Below are 17,728 nucleotides of genomic sequence, written 5' to 3'. Positions count from 1 at the left end.
TTCACACACAAAAAAATTCAAGCAATTCAAAATGCATTCCTAAAATGTTGTTGGGGAGATTGTGTCCCATCACAGACCTGAAATTAACATTTCATTTTCATCAGCATTGAACACAAGCAAATGTACTAATCCTACCTATTTACCTCCAACCTGCCCCTTTCTGCTTCTGATGGGCTTGATGGTAACCCAGGGTTTAACTGAATTGTCCGATACTGATAATCCTGTGGTGTGACAGAGTTGCTTTATAAGGCGCTTGGCCACCACCTCCAGAAGAGTTACAGTGCCACTTGGCAGAAATTCTACAAGTCTCTTTGGGTGCAGATCCAGGAATTAACATGCGAGATCGGGCACTTTTTGACATTTTCCTTAATTTTTCAAGGAATAATGCATGGATCTTGATGAAATTTTATGTGGATCCAAATAAAAATCCGGGTCTAGCAGATTTAAATATATCTTATTTGATACTGACTTCGGTTTGACTGGATAAAAGGGGACTGGTGGGCCTCGGCTGAGGTATGCACTCTACTCAGGGGCATTCCACCTCGGAAAGATGTTGCCTCATTTGGTGTTTAATTGTTTGGGGGTGGACAGCACTGTCTAACACGGTCCCGTTGGGTTGGGCTCTGATTGCGAAGACTGTAATGTATAATCCACTCAATACACTATCCAGTGAGCCCTTGTGCCCTGCTCAGAATCATAAAACCAGGTATTTCCTTTAATGTGCCACCTGTCGAACCCAAAATAGCATATGTTAAATTATGTCTAAATTCTTGGCAGATGACTCCAAAGACAGACTTTTCAATCAGCAGCTGAGGTGCCACTCAGCCTGACTTTGTGCCAAATGCTTTGTACCTGGACATTTCACTCTGACTCACTCACTTTGGTGAATAAAGGCCAGACTAATGAAATCAAGTGCAGTGCTCACAGGAGCCATAAAATGTCTGCTTTTATACGGGAGCTAATTATTCATCATGGCTGTAGTAAAGATTAGTGTGGATATATATGAAGAAGCAAATCCTTTAAAATTGCTCTTTTATTGTTCCCCTACAACCCCCCCACACCCCTATTTTAGATACGGCACGGGCACGCACCCTTGTGAAATGACTCTAAGCCATTGTTCCTGTGTTATCCAGAAGACACGAAAGGCTAGTTAGTGCTGCCTTTGATAGAGATGCCCAGCACCATTTTAACATTTGTGTTATCAGCAAGACAGAGAATTACCAAGGCTGGGATGGGAATAAAGCCACTCGATCCCCCTCTCTCTCTCCAGGAATAAAATAATAATAATGTGCAGGGATTGCGGGCTTATCTTGCTCCATTGTGTCACAAAACTTTTTTAAAAAAGAGGACATCTCAATACGCCATGTGCATAAAGCATGTCAGCCTCCCTGAATTGACACAGCGCTGCTTTTATTCCTCACAGGGCAACACAATGATTGCTATTTTTTTCTTAGAACAAGCAGATTATATTACACAGTACGTGAAAATTAAAATTTCTCCACTAATATCAAGAATGAGAGAATGTTGTTAATGCTGACGCATAGAAGGTCTGACTAACATACACACTGAATATGGTGATTAGGTCTGCAAAAAAAAACTTGAAGCAACACCCTTGTTTATAAACCCAGCTGTGCCGTCTCAAAGGCTTTACAGTAAGGTGAGGCTGAGGAGCAGTGGGTGGCTCCGTCTGAGCTGCTCACCAGCTCTGACTCCCCCTACAGGACAGAGGGCTCCTACCACAGAGAGCTGCAGCTGGAAGCCTCCAGTTATTGCAGTCAATTGAGCTAAAGCAGCAGAGAACTCAAGCATCATGTGCCAAGGTTAACCTTTAAGAGCCAGGGTCAGCGGTTAGAGGAACTTCCAGCTATATGAGAAGTAAGCCGACTTTCAGTTCCACTGTACGGGAGAGTTTCACAATAAGAGAAAATATGATTTTTTTTCCCCATTGTAAGTTCCAAGCAGCTGTCTAGTTTCATGATCGGTCATATATATCACCAAACATTTACCACATCATTTCCTGGAATGAGTATTTCCAAATGAACATTTGTGAATGCAGTCATTCCTGATTACCAATTTGGGGCCTTCCGCCCCTCAAAGAGGATTGTTCCTTAGAAAACTCCTGGTTTTTTTTAGATCCAGAATCCTCCCATCACCTCTGGTGCTCATTCAACAGCCAAGTCAAGCAAATGTTTTCGTTTGATAAACTTTTTTATTACTTCTGCCAAAGAAGTCATGGTTGCACCTGTTTCCATTGGTGGGTTAGCTGGTTGGTTTGTCAGCAACAAAACCACAGAACAGATTTCCACAAAATGTGCATGGAGGACGAGTCTCTGCCCAGAATAGACCCCATTAACTTTTGCTGTGGATCCAGATAAAGGGATAGCTCCATTGCGAGAAAGAGGGTGTTTTTCGACATTTTCATTAATTTCTCAGGGAATAATGCATGGATTTTAAAAGAAATCAGGAATGTTTTGGTGTAGCATAATTTGATACAGATCTACATAAAAATCCGGATCTGGTGGATTTAAAGTTTTATTTGATATTGGATGAGGCTCGGTTGAATTAAAGGGGAGTCGTTGGCAGATGTATGCAACCTACTAAGTGCCATTCTAGTTTGTTCATTTGTTTATTTTACATGCTTTGGTGGTCTGACACCCCTCGTCTGTCACCGAAGACGAGATAATGCTCCAAAATGACATATGTTGTTATTCAAGTCAGTCAGTGTGTGCGTATTTTTTGGTGCAGGCTGAAGTGTGTGACATACAGGCAGAAAGATTGTCCTCACACCAACAGAGAACAGTGTCTTTGTTCAGCCAACAACAGTGTGCACTCAGTGAGTCCCTTGGGCCCCTATAGACTCCCAGAAAACAGGGCATCAGCCCATATGGTACCTCTATGATGTTCCTATGATATTTACATAGGAACTTGTACTGTATGTGTGCTCAATAGTGTCATTGTATTGTTTGGGTTTCTTTTTTTTACCTCCAATAATCTTACAAAACTCTGAGGGAGTTACAGATTTACTCCGATGTTTGTGTCTTAGAAGCGCAGACGCATTCAGGTTCGCGCATTTTATGTCTAATGTCACTTTCTGATGAGTCCAGTAAACGCTACAGGCTGCTGGTAAAGAGAGAGAGGCAGCTGGATGAAATCTGCATCTCCAGTGTAGAATACACACACACACACACACACACACACACACACACATGCACGCACGCAAACAATCACGCGCGCCCGCGTACTCATCCCTCGTAAAGGGGCGTGTGTGGCTGGCAGGGACTCAAACCCTCTGCATTTACATCAGTGAAGGAGCCGAGACGCGGAGACACGGACAGGAAAGAAGTTACATTATATCAACCAGGAACATTTTTGTTTCCCATCATTCCTCTGTCTATCCTTTGACATTTTTGGGACCGACTATTTTTACCCTCACGCTGGCCGGATTTCACTTGTGACAGCGCTGAACGAGAGGGGGCGAAACAGGGAGAGAATCCCGGACAGATCAGCGGGGAGGAGACAAGCTTGTACGCGGAGAGGAGAGCGAGTCTCCGGGCAGCGGCTGTGCGTCTTTGCGCGGTGGGGTCCCCGGACCGAACTGGACGGCGCCGCTGGTCTCTCCCGGCGCATAAAAAAAGGGGGTTAACGGGGAGTTAACTTCACCTGCTTGTCTGGAAGAAGATCAGGTGTCATTTTTAACAGAATCGGAGGAAGCCTGTCTGATCGCACACTCTGCTCCACGCATGTTGGAGGTGGAGAGAGGAGGGCTGGATGCCTGCGGGTTCGCGACTCCTCAAGACGCAGGTGAATGCAGCTGGTTTTATTCTTTATTATTTAACTGCACAGGGTGGGAGAAATAATGCTGCGTCCAAGTACACTGAAATTATACCTTTCGCATTATTTTTCATGATTTCCCGTTTACAGTTTACTAATTTGGCTGAAATGATCCCATCTTAGTTTGACATTCCTTTTTATTTAAAGGTTTTAAGATGAAGGCCTACACAGTTATCCACACAAACTATTGTGAATAAAACCCAGACATTGTGTTAATTCTGCACAAGACTTCATGCGCCAGCATTGCTGAATTCAAGCTTCTCTCTGGTCCTTTCTGTGCAGCAGTGTGACCCAGTAAGGGCAGCCTTGAGTAATGTCTCAAGGCTGCTATAATTTACGCTTTAATTGATTTCTCCTAAATTTCCAGCGTGCCGGTTTAATGGTGTCACTGTTGCGGGGCAGTCTTTAACCATCGGCGCATCTGGATAGCTACTGGTGCATAAAAAAAAAGAAATCCACAAGGACTAAAGGAAAAAATATACACATACTTCCCACTTTCTGTTATTTAGAGGGAAAAAATGTGGGACTGTAAGAAGCATTGCAGCACGGATATGCTTCCAGTTGAGCAGGAGGATCAGTGTTGACACAAAAGGGAACTTCTGTTGATTAGATAGTTCAGTGAGTCACATGGAATGATGAATCCCAGACATCCTGAGGAAATAGTATGACAATGCTCCTCATAATCGAGATTTAGAAAAAATGCACGATGTTTTACAGTAGCGCGTATTGGGTTCCAAATAATGTTCTCAAATGGTTCTGGAGGGAGTCCTCCGGTGTTACTATATCTCCCATTAATGTCTAGCTCCTTTTTGTAAGAGATGAGAAAGGGAGGGAGGCGGAGTGAGTTTAAAAAAAAGAGAGAGAGAGAGAGAGAGTCATGTCACTTAACGGACTGCTGGTGCTCTGTGACTCAGAGTGCAGCTCCGCTTACATATAAAGACACAGGGCTTTTCCCACATAGGTTGGCTATTTGTAATCAAGCCAATCATCAGCCTCTCCGAGTCCCCACTCTGAGCCTATAGAAGCAAAGTGATCGCAATTTTAAGGGGGGGTGGGGAGGGGGTGTACCCGTGCCTTTATAGTCTTGTTTGTATCAGCAACAGCGCGTTTTAGACAGTTATTGGGAAATGTCTGGAGCGCACGGCAGCGGCGCGCATTCCTAACCTGCTCACATCTCTCCCGTTTATCTCTTCTCACTCCACAGCCGAGGATTATCTCCCGCCTTATCGTTTGACGGAGTAGCAACGCAACGAAAAGAAAAAGAGTGGGTCGTTTCTTCATAAAATCTTTCGCTTTGGCTTCTTTGGAGAGGATATGGCACGGTCGGCGCTGGAGAGAGGAGCGCAGCCGGCACAGGCGAGAGGAAACAGGAGCTGAATGACAAGATGCCAGCGACCTGAGCCCGCACTCAGATCAACTTCGTTAAAAGAGACACTTCTGCTTTTATTTGTCGATTGAAGAAGAGGACAGAAGAATACTTGCCAAAAAAAAAGAAGAAGCCTGACGGAGGAGTTTAATTTTGGAGTTTTTTATATGCTTAATTTTATTTTTTTGTTGAGAAAACAAGGATGCATTGTGGATTAGTCTTTCTCCTGTTCATGGGAATCCTTTTGGTGGTCAAGGCTTTCAAAAACGGTAAGTGTGACATCTGATGACTATATAAATAAAGTTGTTTAAGTAGTCTGTAGAGCTACTAATCCCGATATTGTTTTAAAAAGATTAACCTTCTCAGATCTGCGCTGATCTTTGGGCGAACTCGCCATGCGCTCACCTGCCTATCGAGCCAACACCTAAAGAAAAACACTCTTTATTTGTGTTTCCTTTATATCATATATTTTATTATTATATTCATCGTTCGTTCCTGTCATACACTGTATCATAATAATAGAGTTTTAAGTCATTTTTTATGTCCCATCATATCACTGAAATATTCATAAATATGTCTTGATTTGTATTTACACAATTACAGTTTCTTGCGAGACCTATAACCTGTAATAAACTCGTTTTAGAACACTTGATAAAGTGGGATTTTAATCCCTTTTTGTGGGACCAGCTGTCGGTTAAGAAGGTCAGCCCAAATGTTCAGCGCACAGAACTTTCCCCGTTCTGTCAGCGATAGTTTCGTTTATACTTTTGTTTGTGACTCAGTTTTATTCTCATTTAACTAATTTTTCAAGAGGTGTGCGTATTGTTCAGAGCAGCAGATGGTGGAAGCTTTTATAGGGAAAGGATGAACACAAGCGCAAATGAGGATAAATGAGAGAAGCAGTTGTGGGCCTGTGGAAAGATTATTATTATTGAAGATTATTCGCTTTAATGATGAAACACATACTGTGAAAGGAAGTTTAAAGAAACAGACTGCATCAGACTGTTCACTTGGTTCGCTTGTACAGCCCCGTGAACTGGCCTGAAAGCTGCTCTCTTTCTGATTTTAATGTGAAGAAGTTAACTTCACCGACTAAAGATCATCCCATTGTGCCACAACACCAGATTAAACAATTGTACTTTATAAAAGTTAACCATAATCATAATTCTGTTCTATAAGACCCAGCATGAATATTATTTAGAATAATATTAAATATAGATACTAAATAAGTGCAGTAACACTGAGATAATTTGTTCCAGTTAAACTCTGTGTGCTCCTTTAACATTTGTTTTTCTTGACCAATGAAATTCTGTGAAATAATGGTTTGGGATAGTCTCCACAAGAAAGAAAGAAAGAAAGAAAGAAAGAAAGAAAGAAAGATAGATAGATAGATAGATAGATAGATAGATAGATAGATAGATAGATAGATAGATAGATAGATAGAAGTCTAGTTAGTAATCCAGCTGTTCTATCTCTGTAAAATGCCATGAAAAGGAGCTTGATATCAGCCACATGGACAGATGTGAAACATGACTTTCCTTTGTTGCCGCCTTTAAAACAACTTTTCCCTCCCGTCTACAGATAAATGTGGAGGCAACATCAGAATCTCAACCGCCAACTACCTCACCTCGCCCGGATACCCCATGTCTTATCCCCCTTCTCAGAGATGCACATGGGTGATATCTGCGCCTGGTCCTCACCAGCGGATCCTCATCAACTTCAATCCACATTTTGATCTGGAGGACCGGGAGTGCAAGTAAGTACGCTGCAAGTTGTGAGAAACAGATGTGCTTCTGGTCCCCAAAAAGCTTGTTCATTCAAACTGGTTTTGTGCCTGAGACCTCAATCTGATCTAAAATTAGTTAGAAATTAAAGGGAATAGAGTGAAACAGCTCTGAAATAATCTATATTCTGTTATTCTGCAATAAAGGGTGAATGAAATAACAGAATTAGTGAAATTAAACAATTTGGGGAAACTTTTCCATGTGCCATTTTGTCCCCCAGACCTCACTTTGGGAACCATTTCTCTACACCTATAGATTTATTTATATTTGATAGCATGTATGCATTTGTGTTCCCAGCGCTGGCATGTGTGTGACACTCATTCCCCCTCTCCCCTCTCCCTCATGTATATTGCACATGAAACTGCGCCATCTAGTGTCCGCAGGCTCATTGAAACTGAGTCAAAGCAGTCCGGCTCTGGCACTTACACGGGGCAGAAGGAATGTCTCACCCCTGCCATTTGGTTTTGGAATGGCCCCCGCTTTTTCGTCTTTGTGGAGTGAAGTCACCGGGGTATAATATTGATTTGGGTGGCTGTACTTTTGCAGAGGGCACCGAGCGAGGGAGAGTTACAGGTCCAAAAACTCACTAGAGGCCATTAAATGTGGCTGTTCAGAAAAAAATGTCCATCTTAATGAGCCATTTAATTTCATAATTCCTCTTAAAATCCCATTACTCTCCAAACGGCTGAGAAATTCTAAGAATGGGTTACATAAAAAAGCGAGATTCAGCTTATTTTAATGAGACGATCACTGTTAATGTCAGCTGGAATCGAGTCAAATGATCTGACTCATCCCGGCGTTTTTGCTGACTTCGATTTCAACTCAAAACTAGGTGAATTTAGCCGTTTTAAGGGCGGATCTCTCGGTGACAGTTAGTTACTGATCCGTATGTGACTTGTAAGCCGCGAGCTGTCGCATCCAACAAAAGGCTAAGCGGCTAACCTGTTGTCAGATAGCTAGTTTAAGCCAGTGAAACCGGAGACAGACAGTAATGTGATGAGCCTGTGTCAGTGTGGCTGCCCTGAGGTGAGCCTTGCCTGGGCAGACTGCCTCGCTCTGATTGCATGCGTGCGTGCGTGTGTGTGGTTTGTGCTCGTGTGTCGGTGCCTCTGCCCCGCTCTGTCTCAGTTGTTTGTTTACACTGCAGGGCTTGGGAGAGAACAGGGCTTTGCTGGCTCCTGTTACTGTATCCCCGCTTCACCCAAAATCTGGACCCCTATGCTTCTTTTGTGCTCCCTCAGTGGCCCCCCTATAGGTTTGCAGGGTTTGTGTTTTTTTTAATCCCGGATTTCAATCCCACTTTAACCTTTATTTTTTCCACTGTCAGAGATTTATGGCAGGCTGAACACCGCTTTCTTTATTTGATTTCGGCACCACGGGGACAGTTCAACTGTCCAAGATTCTCGGTTAGAAAGAGAGAGCGAGAAAGGGACAGGAAGAAGGGGGGGGGGGCACATGCAGTAACAATGCTCGCGCTAATCAAATTAGTCAGGAATGAATTTCCTGTGTCTGAACACAGGCGGAAAAAAAAGAATTTAGTCTCTGCTGGCTCAAGAAAAGGAAGCTTTTAATCAGGTTGAAAAAAGGGGCGGGCTTTGAGTTTAGTGATCCATCGATGTATCATTTACAAATTAGCTCCACGCTTTGATTTTTAACAGCGACTGAATTTGCAGATTGTGGATTGCCAGTTAATTGGTTGCTCATAAACCTGTTCGCAGATGAAGTTTGTGTGTTTGCGTCTGTGAGGGTCTCTGCCTCGTTCTGTTCCGGCTGTTTGTTTTTTTTCTCTTTCGGCTCTACCTTTGATTATTCATTACATTTGCAGCAGACACAACCTATGTAATACCAATAGTAGTGTTAGAAGGCTATAAATCCTTTGTCTGGAGGATACGCTAACAAATGGCACCAGCAGACGGCTGTTAAACTTAAGTAAGTCTCTGATTCATGTGGGCCACACGGCGGAAAACACTGTCGGCCTGACCTACAGCTTTATTCTATTTTTAACTCTGTGTACCGTTTCATTTTTAATGTTTTTAATGGAGTGGTTTTCATGGGACCTGGAAACATATTCCACCATGTGCGGCTTCGCTTTGCCTTTAGCAAGCAACGACAAACCAAGAAGTGAAATCCAATTTTTCTCCTCCTTCTCATTCTCAAATTATGGCACTATGTAACATGAGGCTATTGTGCTAATCGCTGACAAGGCCTGTCATAGGTAACTCGATTACGGGACAGGGAATAGTTACTTACGTATCTGTAGACAGTAGTTGGGTGTTATTTGTGTTGGAGCCATCAGACTCCCTGTCGCAAACTCCACTCACCAAATCAGCCCTTACATAATGGAAACTGATGAGAGCCAGAATGGCTTCCTTATCTGATGGACTGGCAGAGTGGGTGGAGGTAGAGGGGGGAAGCTACAATGCATGCTTCAGTGAACTGCCTTGCAATCTAATTAGCGGGTAAATGGAACACATATGCACCACATGTTCCCCAACATGGCTGTTATCATCAAACCAAACAAGAAGCACTCAAAGTGGTGCTCGTAAAGAGAAAAACAACCTTTCCTGAGTAGAGCCCGGCCACCGGTGGTGGTGGTGGTGGTGGTGGTGTTATATGCGCGCTACCCTTGACAGGTTTGTTTGGGGAAGTGCAGAGGCCTGTATCCTGAGAGCTGGAGGAGGAAAACACTTCATCACAGAGATAAGGAGACTAAGTGAGCCCTGCGATTCTGAATGCAGAACGTGTTTACCTTTCACGCACCGTTGTAGACTTTCACAGAGCGGGAGTTTTCGGGGGGGGTGGGGGCGCCCTCGCCGCTCTCACAGCTAATGAAGTTTGAGGTGAATGCGCAGCCCACATCAAGGTAAATATTTGAGGTCAATTCAGCACTGAAAATCCGTGGAATGAGCAAGCTAAGCTCAAGTGAAAAAACTGAAGTAAATAGATATGCTGTTGCTCCACTCCCTAGCTGCGTATGCATTCTCTGTTTCTCTGAGATCTGATAAGGGCTGTCAAGCTTCTCTGACTGTGGTCGCTCTGCCATCTGAAGGGAAAATGGAGGTCTGAGTGGATTTGAATCTAAATTTGTGACAGGTTACACATAGGCAGACTGAAGGGCAATTTATTTGACAGAGACAGATGAGTTCCTATTGTCAGAGTAAGAAATAGCAGATTAAGTTCAAATTTCCACTTTTGAACAGACTTAGAGAATCTTTCATTCTGAGCTTGGGCTGCTCTCACCATCTCTCTCCTGCTAACTTGAGGAGGAGAACTTTCTCTAGATACAATGTATTCCTGACAACATTATGAATCATTGATGCTATCAGATATGCTGACCAGACCAAAAAGCACACCGACTGAAATCCCTTGCAGCCAGCCAGCCAAGAGTCAGTCAAGGATGCACTGTTTGTTTTGGAGGAGAGGGCCAAAGAAGCAGCCCTCCCTCATTTCTTTGCTTTTGTCTCTGTCTGGATGATATTTTTCTCGACCCCACAAAAATTCCAGTGTGACAGCCTGTGCAGTATATGGAGGAGTGAGGGTGGTGGGTTGGTGGGGTGTATGGCAGGGTGATATTAGGCAGTGGAGATATTTGAGGAATGCCATCTCAAGCAGCCCTTTTGTGAGGGAGATCAGGGGAAAGTGAAGGAAAGCCTCCCGCCTCGCCACGCTTCAGAAGTCTGCAAAGGCCCCCCCTTCCTCTAGGTGCTTGTAACTCAAAGCTTGGAAAAGCACTCTTTTCCTCTTTTTAATTGTAGGCCCCTTCTTCTTTCTCCATCCCTCTGCCCCCTTCCACTCCAATCTCCTGCTGAGCTGCCCCCGTGAAGCTGCTTGGCCTGCTGGGAAGGCAAACATTCTCTGCTGTGTACCCTCTACAATAGACATCCTGCCCCTCCTGGCATTCCTGACCAGGCCTGGGCTCCAGAGATGACTAACAGGAGCTTGGGAAGGGGGAGTTGGGTGTTACCCTACCCTGGATCTATAGTTGGCTCTTCCTTTGTCATGTGGAATCCCACTAACTCCTCTCATATGTGCCCAACAAAGAGTACCACCTGTTTCAAGGAAGTGAGAGTGAAGGACAGAAGGGGCTTTAGGGAAATGATCCATACTTGGCCACTTTCCCTAATTCCCCTGTTACTCTTCCACCTGACTAGCGTGCAGCAGCTCCACGATTAGATAAGAGCAATAGAGCTTCACAGCTAGGGAGTGCCCTGCAATAACTCCTCTCTTCTCCCCCCTTACTTCCCTCTCTCCTTCCTCTGCAAGGCAACCATGGGCAAATAAGGACAAGTGGGTTGTGTGACCATTTATCAGCTGATGTCATGGAGGAAAATAAATAAGGCAGGAGTGCAACAGGAACCTTTTCTTTACTGGGCTGTAGTGCCGGAGGTGCTGTGACCTCCGGGGTGGAGGGGACGGGGCTCCGTGGTGACAAGGATTGTCCGAGATACTTATGGCCTGTTAGCGGACATTTATTTCTGTTGATGTGTGCTCCTTTTCAAAGCCCATGTCAGAGAGGCATCTGCGGTGGCGGGGTTCAAAGCGTCGCCGCAATATAGGGCGCCGCAAAATAAAGAGTGTGAAGGGCGACAGCGCTTCTTTTAACTACCAGGTTTGACAAAAGCAGCTGAAATTATGCACCAGGTATTTTCAACAGCAATAGACTCCCACAGTTCAACACAATGGAAATCAAATTACACTCAAAATTGCATTGAAACAGTGTACCTTGAAAAACTAGCTTGTCAGCAGCATATCAAAGAGCAATCCACTTTGAATATGTCTTGTTTGCACTTCGCAGCAATTATAGCAAACCTTATTTTGTCAGCATGCTAAAGTTTTCCAGAGACAAGCACTCTGCATCTTAAATTGCTATTTACAATACATCATCCCATTTGCTACCTGCAAAATTTAGCCGTTAATGAGGCAGGTGAGCCATTCAAAGCCAAGGCGCTGACAAATGTTCAGCATTCACCTTGCTAATTAAGCAGAGGGCAGGAAAAGATAGGACGGCAGACAGAGATGTTGCATCAGAGAGCCGTTGACCTTCACTGTCATTACTGTCGTTCCTCTTCCTCGTCTCTTTTAAACATAAAGGGTTCCTCCCAGGCTAATAAGCAGGATTAAAGTAGTTCTGTGCACATGTGTGCTTGCATGCATGTGATACATTCATGTGTGCGTGAGTGACCGTGGGGTTGAGGGTCTCTCCTTTTTTTTTTTTTTTCATCCACCGGTGAAGTGTTTCACCTTGGCTGTGGCTTGGAAGGGCAGCCTGATTGAAAAGCTTTCTGGCCGTGGCATCTGCCATCCTCCCTGCTGCTCTGTCACCACTTTGATTCATGCACAACCTGACCACAACCGGGAGGCGAGCCACTCTACCTCACAGCGGGCGAGAGGCCCACTTCACAGCCGAGGAGTAGGAAAGGGAGGAGCAAAGGAGAAAGAGGAAGAAAGAAAGACGAGAGCAAGGACCGTGCTCATAAATAACCCACTGGATTTGAAGCCTCGGTCACATATCTGTGGTGGCACAAAAGCATCATACAGTCTCATGTGTCTGCCTGTTTTGTTTCTCATCTCGATGTGGGAGTTAGCGACGCATGTTTGCCAGGGATTGAGTGTCACTAAGCTGTTTCTGGCACACGGCTGGTGAATTCTTTTTCTTCTTCTCCTCCTTTTTCTTTTTAGCCCCAATCCAATACAAGCTTCCCTATATGGAAGTTCTTGTGGAATGGTGCCGTGGCCCACACAGCTTAGAGATGTCAGTCGTATGCTTTTATGCGAAGCAGATTGCTAGAAAAGGAGCCGTATGGAGAGACTCGTGATTAGAGGACAACATTTGGTAATCTCGGCTCTCTATCTGGACACACATCTATTGACTGTAGGAATATTCCTGCTCGTTTTCCTTCCAGCACCGATGAAAAAAACATTAAACACTGAGGCCATTATTCAATTATGCGTTTCTGTTTCCAAAGGACAGTTGGCAATAAGTACTGTCTCCCCCTCTCTCTCTGCCTCATATAATATAATTAGCAACAGGTTTTCGTCTTGCGCCTGTATTCTTTCCACCAAATGCTGATTTCTCAGTTTATGAGGCCATATGGAAAACAACAAGAAGTGATAGGGAGAGGCACTGTGTGAGGTATCATTTGAGCTCATGATATGTGGGTGGCAAAGCAGTAGTCAAGGGTGGATTATTTCGAAACAGTACCTCCCAATGTCTTACTTATCTGCCGGTCTCAGAGGAGAAAGGAAGAGAAGAGGCTGTTCAGTTTGATGAGGGAGTTCTGGACAGTTTAATACAGCGTGTCCAGGCTTGTCAGACATGTTTCGTTCAGTGGTCTTACCTTGAATGAGGGCTCATGATTTTGATTGATGCGGCCGTGGTCTTATGCTGCCTGTTTGTTGCCCTAACGCCCTGGTGCTTACAGATCCTCTTGAGAAGGCAGGTGGGAGGGGAGGTCGGCAACCGCAGGGCTCTTTATTCAAACAATCAAGCAAGTCCCCAGAGGGGCTATGGGTGAAGCAAAGTTTGTTTGCAGTGGGTCGGTTGGTAGGATGTAAAGCCAAGGACCCTCCTCTCTCGGCCCCAGATCCCCGGGGTCATTTTTGGTCACTGCGTTTGTGCACAGCAGGCTGTCGGCTCGCTGGTGTTTCTCCACCACTCAGCTCGGCATGATTCGGCCACGCCGGCAAGCAGACAGTGATTGATGGGGCAGTACCCCACTGCTCTCTGATTGAGTTAGAGCCACTCACAATTCCTCGCTTTGTTTGCTCTTTGCTTGATCCCTCCTCACTAAATTGGCAGCATTAGTTGTGGTCTTTCTTTTTCATTGCTGTCACCACTGCAGTTTTTTCTCACAGCTTTATTTCTTTTGTTAGATGGCAGTTATTGTAAAATAGGACTGTAAATTTCAGCCCCACAACAACCTTTCGTGGCATTATCACAGTGGGGTGGTGCTGAAAGTGTTATTAGTAGCCCATTCCTCTGGTGCCTGTCCAGCCAGGATGACCCTGACCTATGCAGGGATAAGTGACGAGGGCCCCTCTCTTCCATGCATACTTACCCAATCTCCTGGAGGATTTGACCAGAAAGCAGACAGAAATGATACCAGTGGACAGACAGCCTCCAAGTTGGCAGTAAAGTTTGATTATAGGGCCAATAAATGGAAGAGTCACCTTGCCCTCTGAATGCTGGCAAAGGCTAGCTGGCCATCAGCACTTAGATCGGCCCTATGATGCCAAGCATTCAGCCTCACAGCCCAGCACCACAGAAGAGATGCACCGCTTGGCTCAAGGCCCTCGCAGCACGGCCTATTTGGCTTTCAAAGTGCTGCATCATTGGAAAATCTGAGTTCTTTGCAAGCCTTGAGAACAATGCAGCCATCAGACTGAAGTAAAGGATGTGGTTTTAGATATTGCGTCCAAGGGCTGATCAACATTTAAAGGAAATCTGGCAAAAACTGATCAACTGTCCATGCTAGCAAGTATTTGGCTATTGTAAAAGCTCTCCCATTATTTATTTTTATCTTCCTTTTTCCTCTTCCTGTTAAGAACCAGGAATAGTTTGTCTGGTCTCGAGGTTATTGTGTGGTTTAAGGTCAGGTGTGGTTGCTGCTGGCTGTTGGTACTTGTTGTATACATTCAGAAGGACATTCTCAGTCCTCGACAACACTCTCAGGGCCTGTTCACAGTCTCCCCCACCCCCTGCAAAGTGACTGCATATTCAGCCAGATGACCAGGTCACAAGCAGCCAGCTCAGACTGTTCTGTGACCCTCCAACCCTCCAGCCGCCTCCACAGGGAGGACAAGGAAACGACAGAGGAGGGAGAACGCTAGGGGGGACGGATGGGGTGTTTAATTGAATAATTCCCAGTGCAGTTATTACCACCATTGCCCTCGAGCTCCATAGCCGTTGCAGAGCCATGTAGAAGAGTCTTACAGAGAGAGAGAGAGAGAGAGAGAGAGAGAGAGAGGGCATGCTTCACAACACTGAACCTTTTTGTTGGATTCATGTTGGCACCTGTTTGCCAACTACCTCTATCAGCTATTTGCACTATTTCTCTCTTTTGTTTCTGTTCCTGCACTCCCTCTCAGCCACTCAACGTACATGCCTTCACACTCTCTTTCTATCTCCCTTGCCAGTCTGTTTCCTTTTCACCCACCAACACCACCGACCCGCCCACCAAACTCCCTCTCTCTTCCTGCCCATTGTGGAGATGGGAGTTTTGAACAGCACCCAAAAGCTTTACCTCTATTTGACCTCAGCCTCAACTCCCCTCCTCCCTCTCCTTCCTCCTCCCGCCGTCTTTGAATGCGGCATGCTCCTCGCACAAACAGCTCATTACCCGGCGGGGAGCACCGCTGGCTCCTCTCAGCATCAGAAACAGATAGATGATTGCCGTTGAGTATGCCGCTCGATTTTTGGGGAGTGCATATTGTTGCCGTTTTCTATCATCGTCCCGTGAAATGTGAAGTCATGTAGCGTTCACTCGGCTAATTTTAGTTCCATGTAAAGTTCAGTAGGTCACAAGCTCAAGGTTGTTGACAATTATCTCCCTGTTTTCTCATGTGTCCTCTTGTCACGTGGTTCGAGCATCCAGGACATAATCATGTGCATCCCATACTTATGAACAGGATATCTAGTAATAGTCTGTCCCCTAACAAGCACCCCCTTTTTGTGACATACTCAAAATAAATGGGATACTGTTCTTGGACCCTTTAGACTAGTGTCATTATCCTGATTTCTTCTGAAAGTTTACTCTCTGGAGATTGAGATCAAATAGTCAGTCAGTCCAAGTGATAGTTGACCAAGTTAACAAGTTGCCTGTTGCTCTTTATGATCAGCTACTACAACAACTAAATGTGGTGATGAATGCACTAAAATAGTATTCTCTGGATGATGGTCTATTGCCGGACTATTTAATTGGCAGCCCGCCGTCCACATCCAGCCATGAAGCAACCTCTGAGTGGCCCAGCATAGATAAATCTGATATATTGCAGAATATGTTAACTCATCAGACTGCACCCAGAACATGTAACACTTTGTCTTAAAGGCACAAATTGTAAGATCTGGCCAGAATTGTAGTCAACAGTGTTGACTTTATTTCTACTGAAGTTAGCATGCTAGCCCTAGTGTCATAATACCACTTTCCAGCGGCAAGAGACAATAGTCTGATAATGCCAGCTTATAGTGTCATAAATAACCATAATAAACTCATATAAATTTCAAGAAATTAAATACTCTTACTTCTATTTTCTTTCTATACAGAAAAAATATAACCTTACACCTTCTGAAATCAAGTTTCTCTCTTTTACCGAGCTAAGAGTAAAACTAAACACTCATTCATTTAAACTCCTGGCAAACTCCACTGGCTAACTGAGCCATGAGCTAATTAGCTAATGATAGCAAGCTACAGTCAAGGATAACTAGCTCGAGTAATGTAAGTTGAGTGATTCAAATAGGTGGCAGCCCAAATAATGTAACAGGACACCACTCAAAGGCGGTATATTTTGACCTCTGCTCGAGGGGGTATAGGCCTAATGCATTGAGATATTTTACAGATTCCTACATTGTGAACTAAGTTATTGGTTATTGGTCTTTGAGTCTTCATTACACATCAGGTTGAGATGTAAAAGTCCCGTGCTCTCCCCATCCCTGCAGGGTGTGCACATATCCATGCCACTGAGTCCTGTAGGTGCCCCGGGGGGTGGTTAGACGACAAGAGAATCGCGGGGACAGTACTTTTAAAAAAGACAGTGTACGTATTGGCCCTGCTGTGCCACATCACCCCCCCCTTCACCCAGTGCCCTGTTATTTTTACCCTTGACTTCTCATTGTTGTAACAATGGCGTATCATCCAAGCCGTGCCACAGACCCCTGTGGAGGACTCTCTCTTTGCTCACCTCTGCCTGCCCCTCTCTCCTGTGTAATCAGAGATCCTCTGAAATGTCAAGGTGGGACAAATGGGAGCCATTCCCTACTGTAATGGCCCCAGAAATGTGCTGGAGTGCCTTTTTTTCTATCCCTCTCTTTCTATCTTCCCTCTTTCAGAAAAAGACACAGGCCTTTTTCAGCTCTTTCATCTTTTCGGCTTGTTTTCTTTCCTTGTATTTTTTTTTTTTTATATTTCACACTTTTCTTTTTGACCCTTCATAAGTTTTATCACAGGGTTTCTGCTTTTGTTGTGTTAACATGTTAAACCTTTTCAAGATAGGGTGTATAACTGACAGTTTGTATAACAGCTCTGAGTTAAAATGACTCTATAATAAGGCTGTCACTACACTGTGGCTTTACTTCCATGAAGTGTATCCAAAAGGTTTGTTGCCTCATTTGCAAAGCATACATTCACGTGTGAATATTTATATCTGACACACTGAGATGTGTACAGAGTGCTGCTGTGTGCTAAGCAATTTCATTTCCGAAGCTCACTTAGCAGGGAAGAAGTGCTAAATGTGTATTTCCATTTTGCCATGGGCAGTTGTCTAATTAATTGTACTTACTCATTCTCACTGTGTTTATGATACCAACATGTGCGGTAGAAAAAGAAATATGGTGAGATGGATATTTTCAACCCTGCACACAGCTGCAGCTATTATATGCCACTTGATATCGTCTTGAACTTAACACATCAGCAATTCACTGCAAATTGCTGTTTTCACTGATTGAAAAGTCCCTTACTTTATCATCAACCCCGCTACGGTGGCTATGTTTTTCACCTTTTAAGAAAAAGGATGAAAATATAGTTTACGATGT

General features: G+C 44.4%; 1 protein-coding gene across 2 annotated transcripts in view; it reads left to right on the top strand.

Annotated features, from left to right (window-relative positions):
- The first annotated feature begins 4,942 nt into the window (after window positions 1–4,942).
- nrp1a (neuropilin 1a) overlaps window positions 4,943–17,728 on the top strand; it is a 63,019-nt gene continuing 50,233 nt past the window's right edge. The window contains exons 1-2 of one of the 2 annotated variants that reach the window (XM_073488372.1): window positions 4,943–5,466; window positions 6,779–6,953. In XM_073488372.1, coding sequence (XP_073344473.1) covers window positions 5,400–5,466; window positions 6,779–6,953 — 242 coding nt within the window. In that variant the 5' untranslated portion in view covers window positions 4,943–5,399. The remainder of the gene's footprint in view (window positions 5,467–6,778; window positions 6,954–17,728) is intronic. The other variant, XM_073488371.1, reaches the window with a different exon arrangement.

The sequence above is a fragment of the Pagrus major genome, chromosome 19 (genome assembly GCF_040436345.1).
Source record: "Pagrus major chromosome 19, Pma_NU_1.0".
In the NCBI taxonomy this organism is placed as follows: Eukaryota; Metazoa; Chordata; class Actinopteri; order Spariformes; family Sparidae; genus Pagrus; species Pagrus major.
The sequence above is the reverse complement of the archived record's forward strand: the minus strand, read 5'-3'. Positions and strand labels throughout refer to the sequence as shown.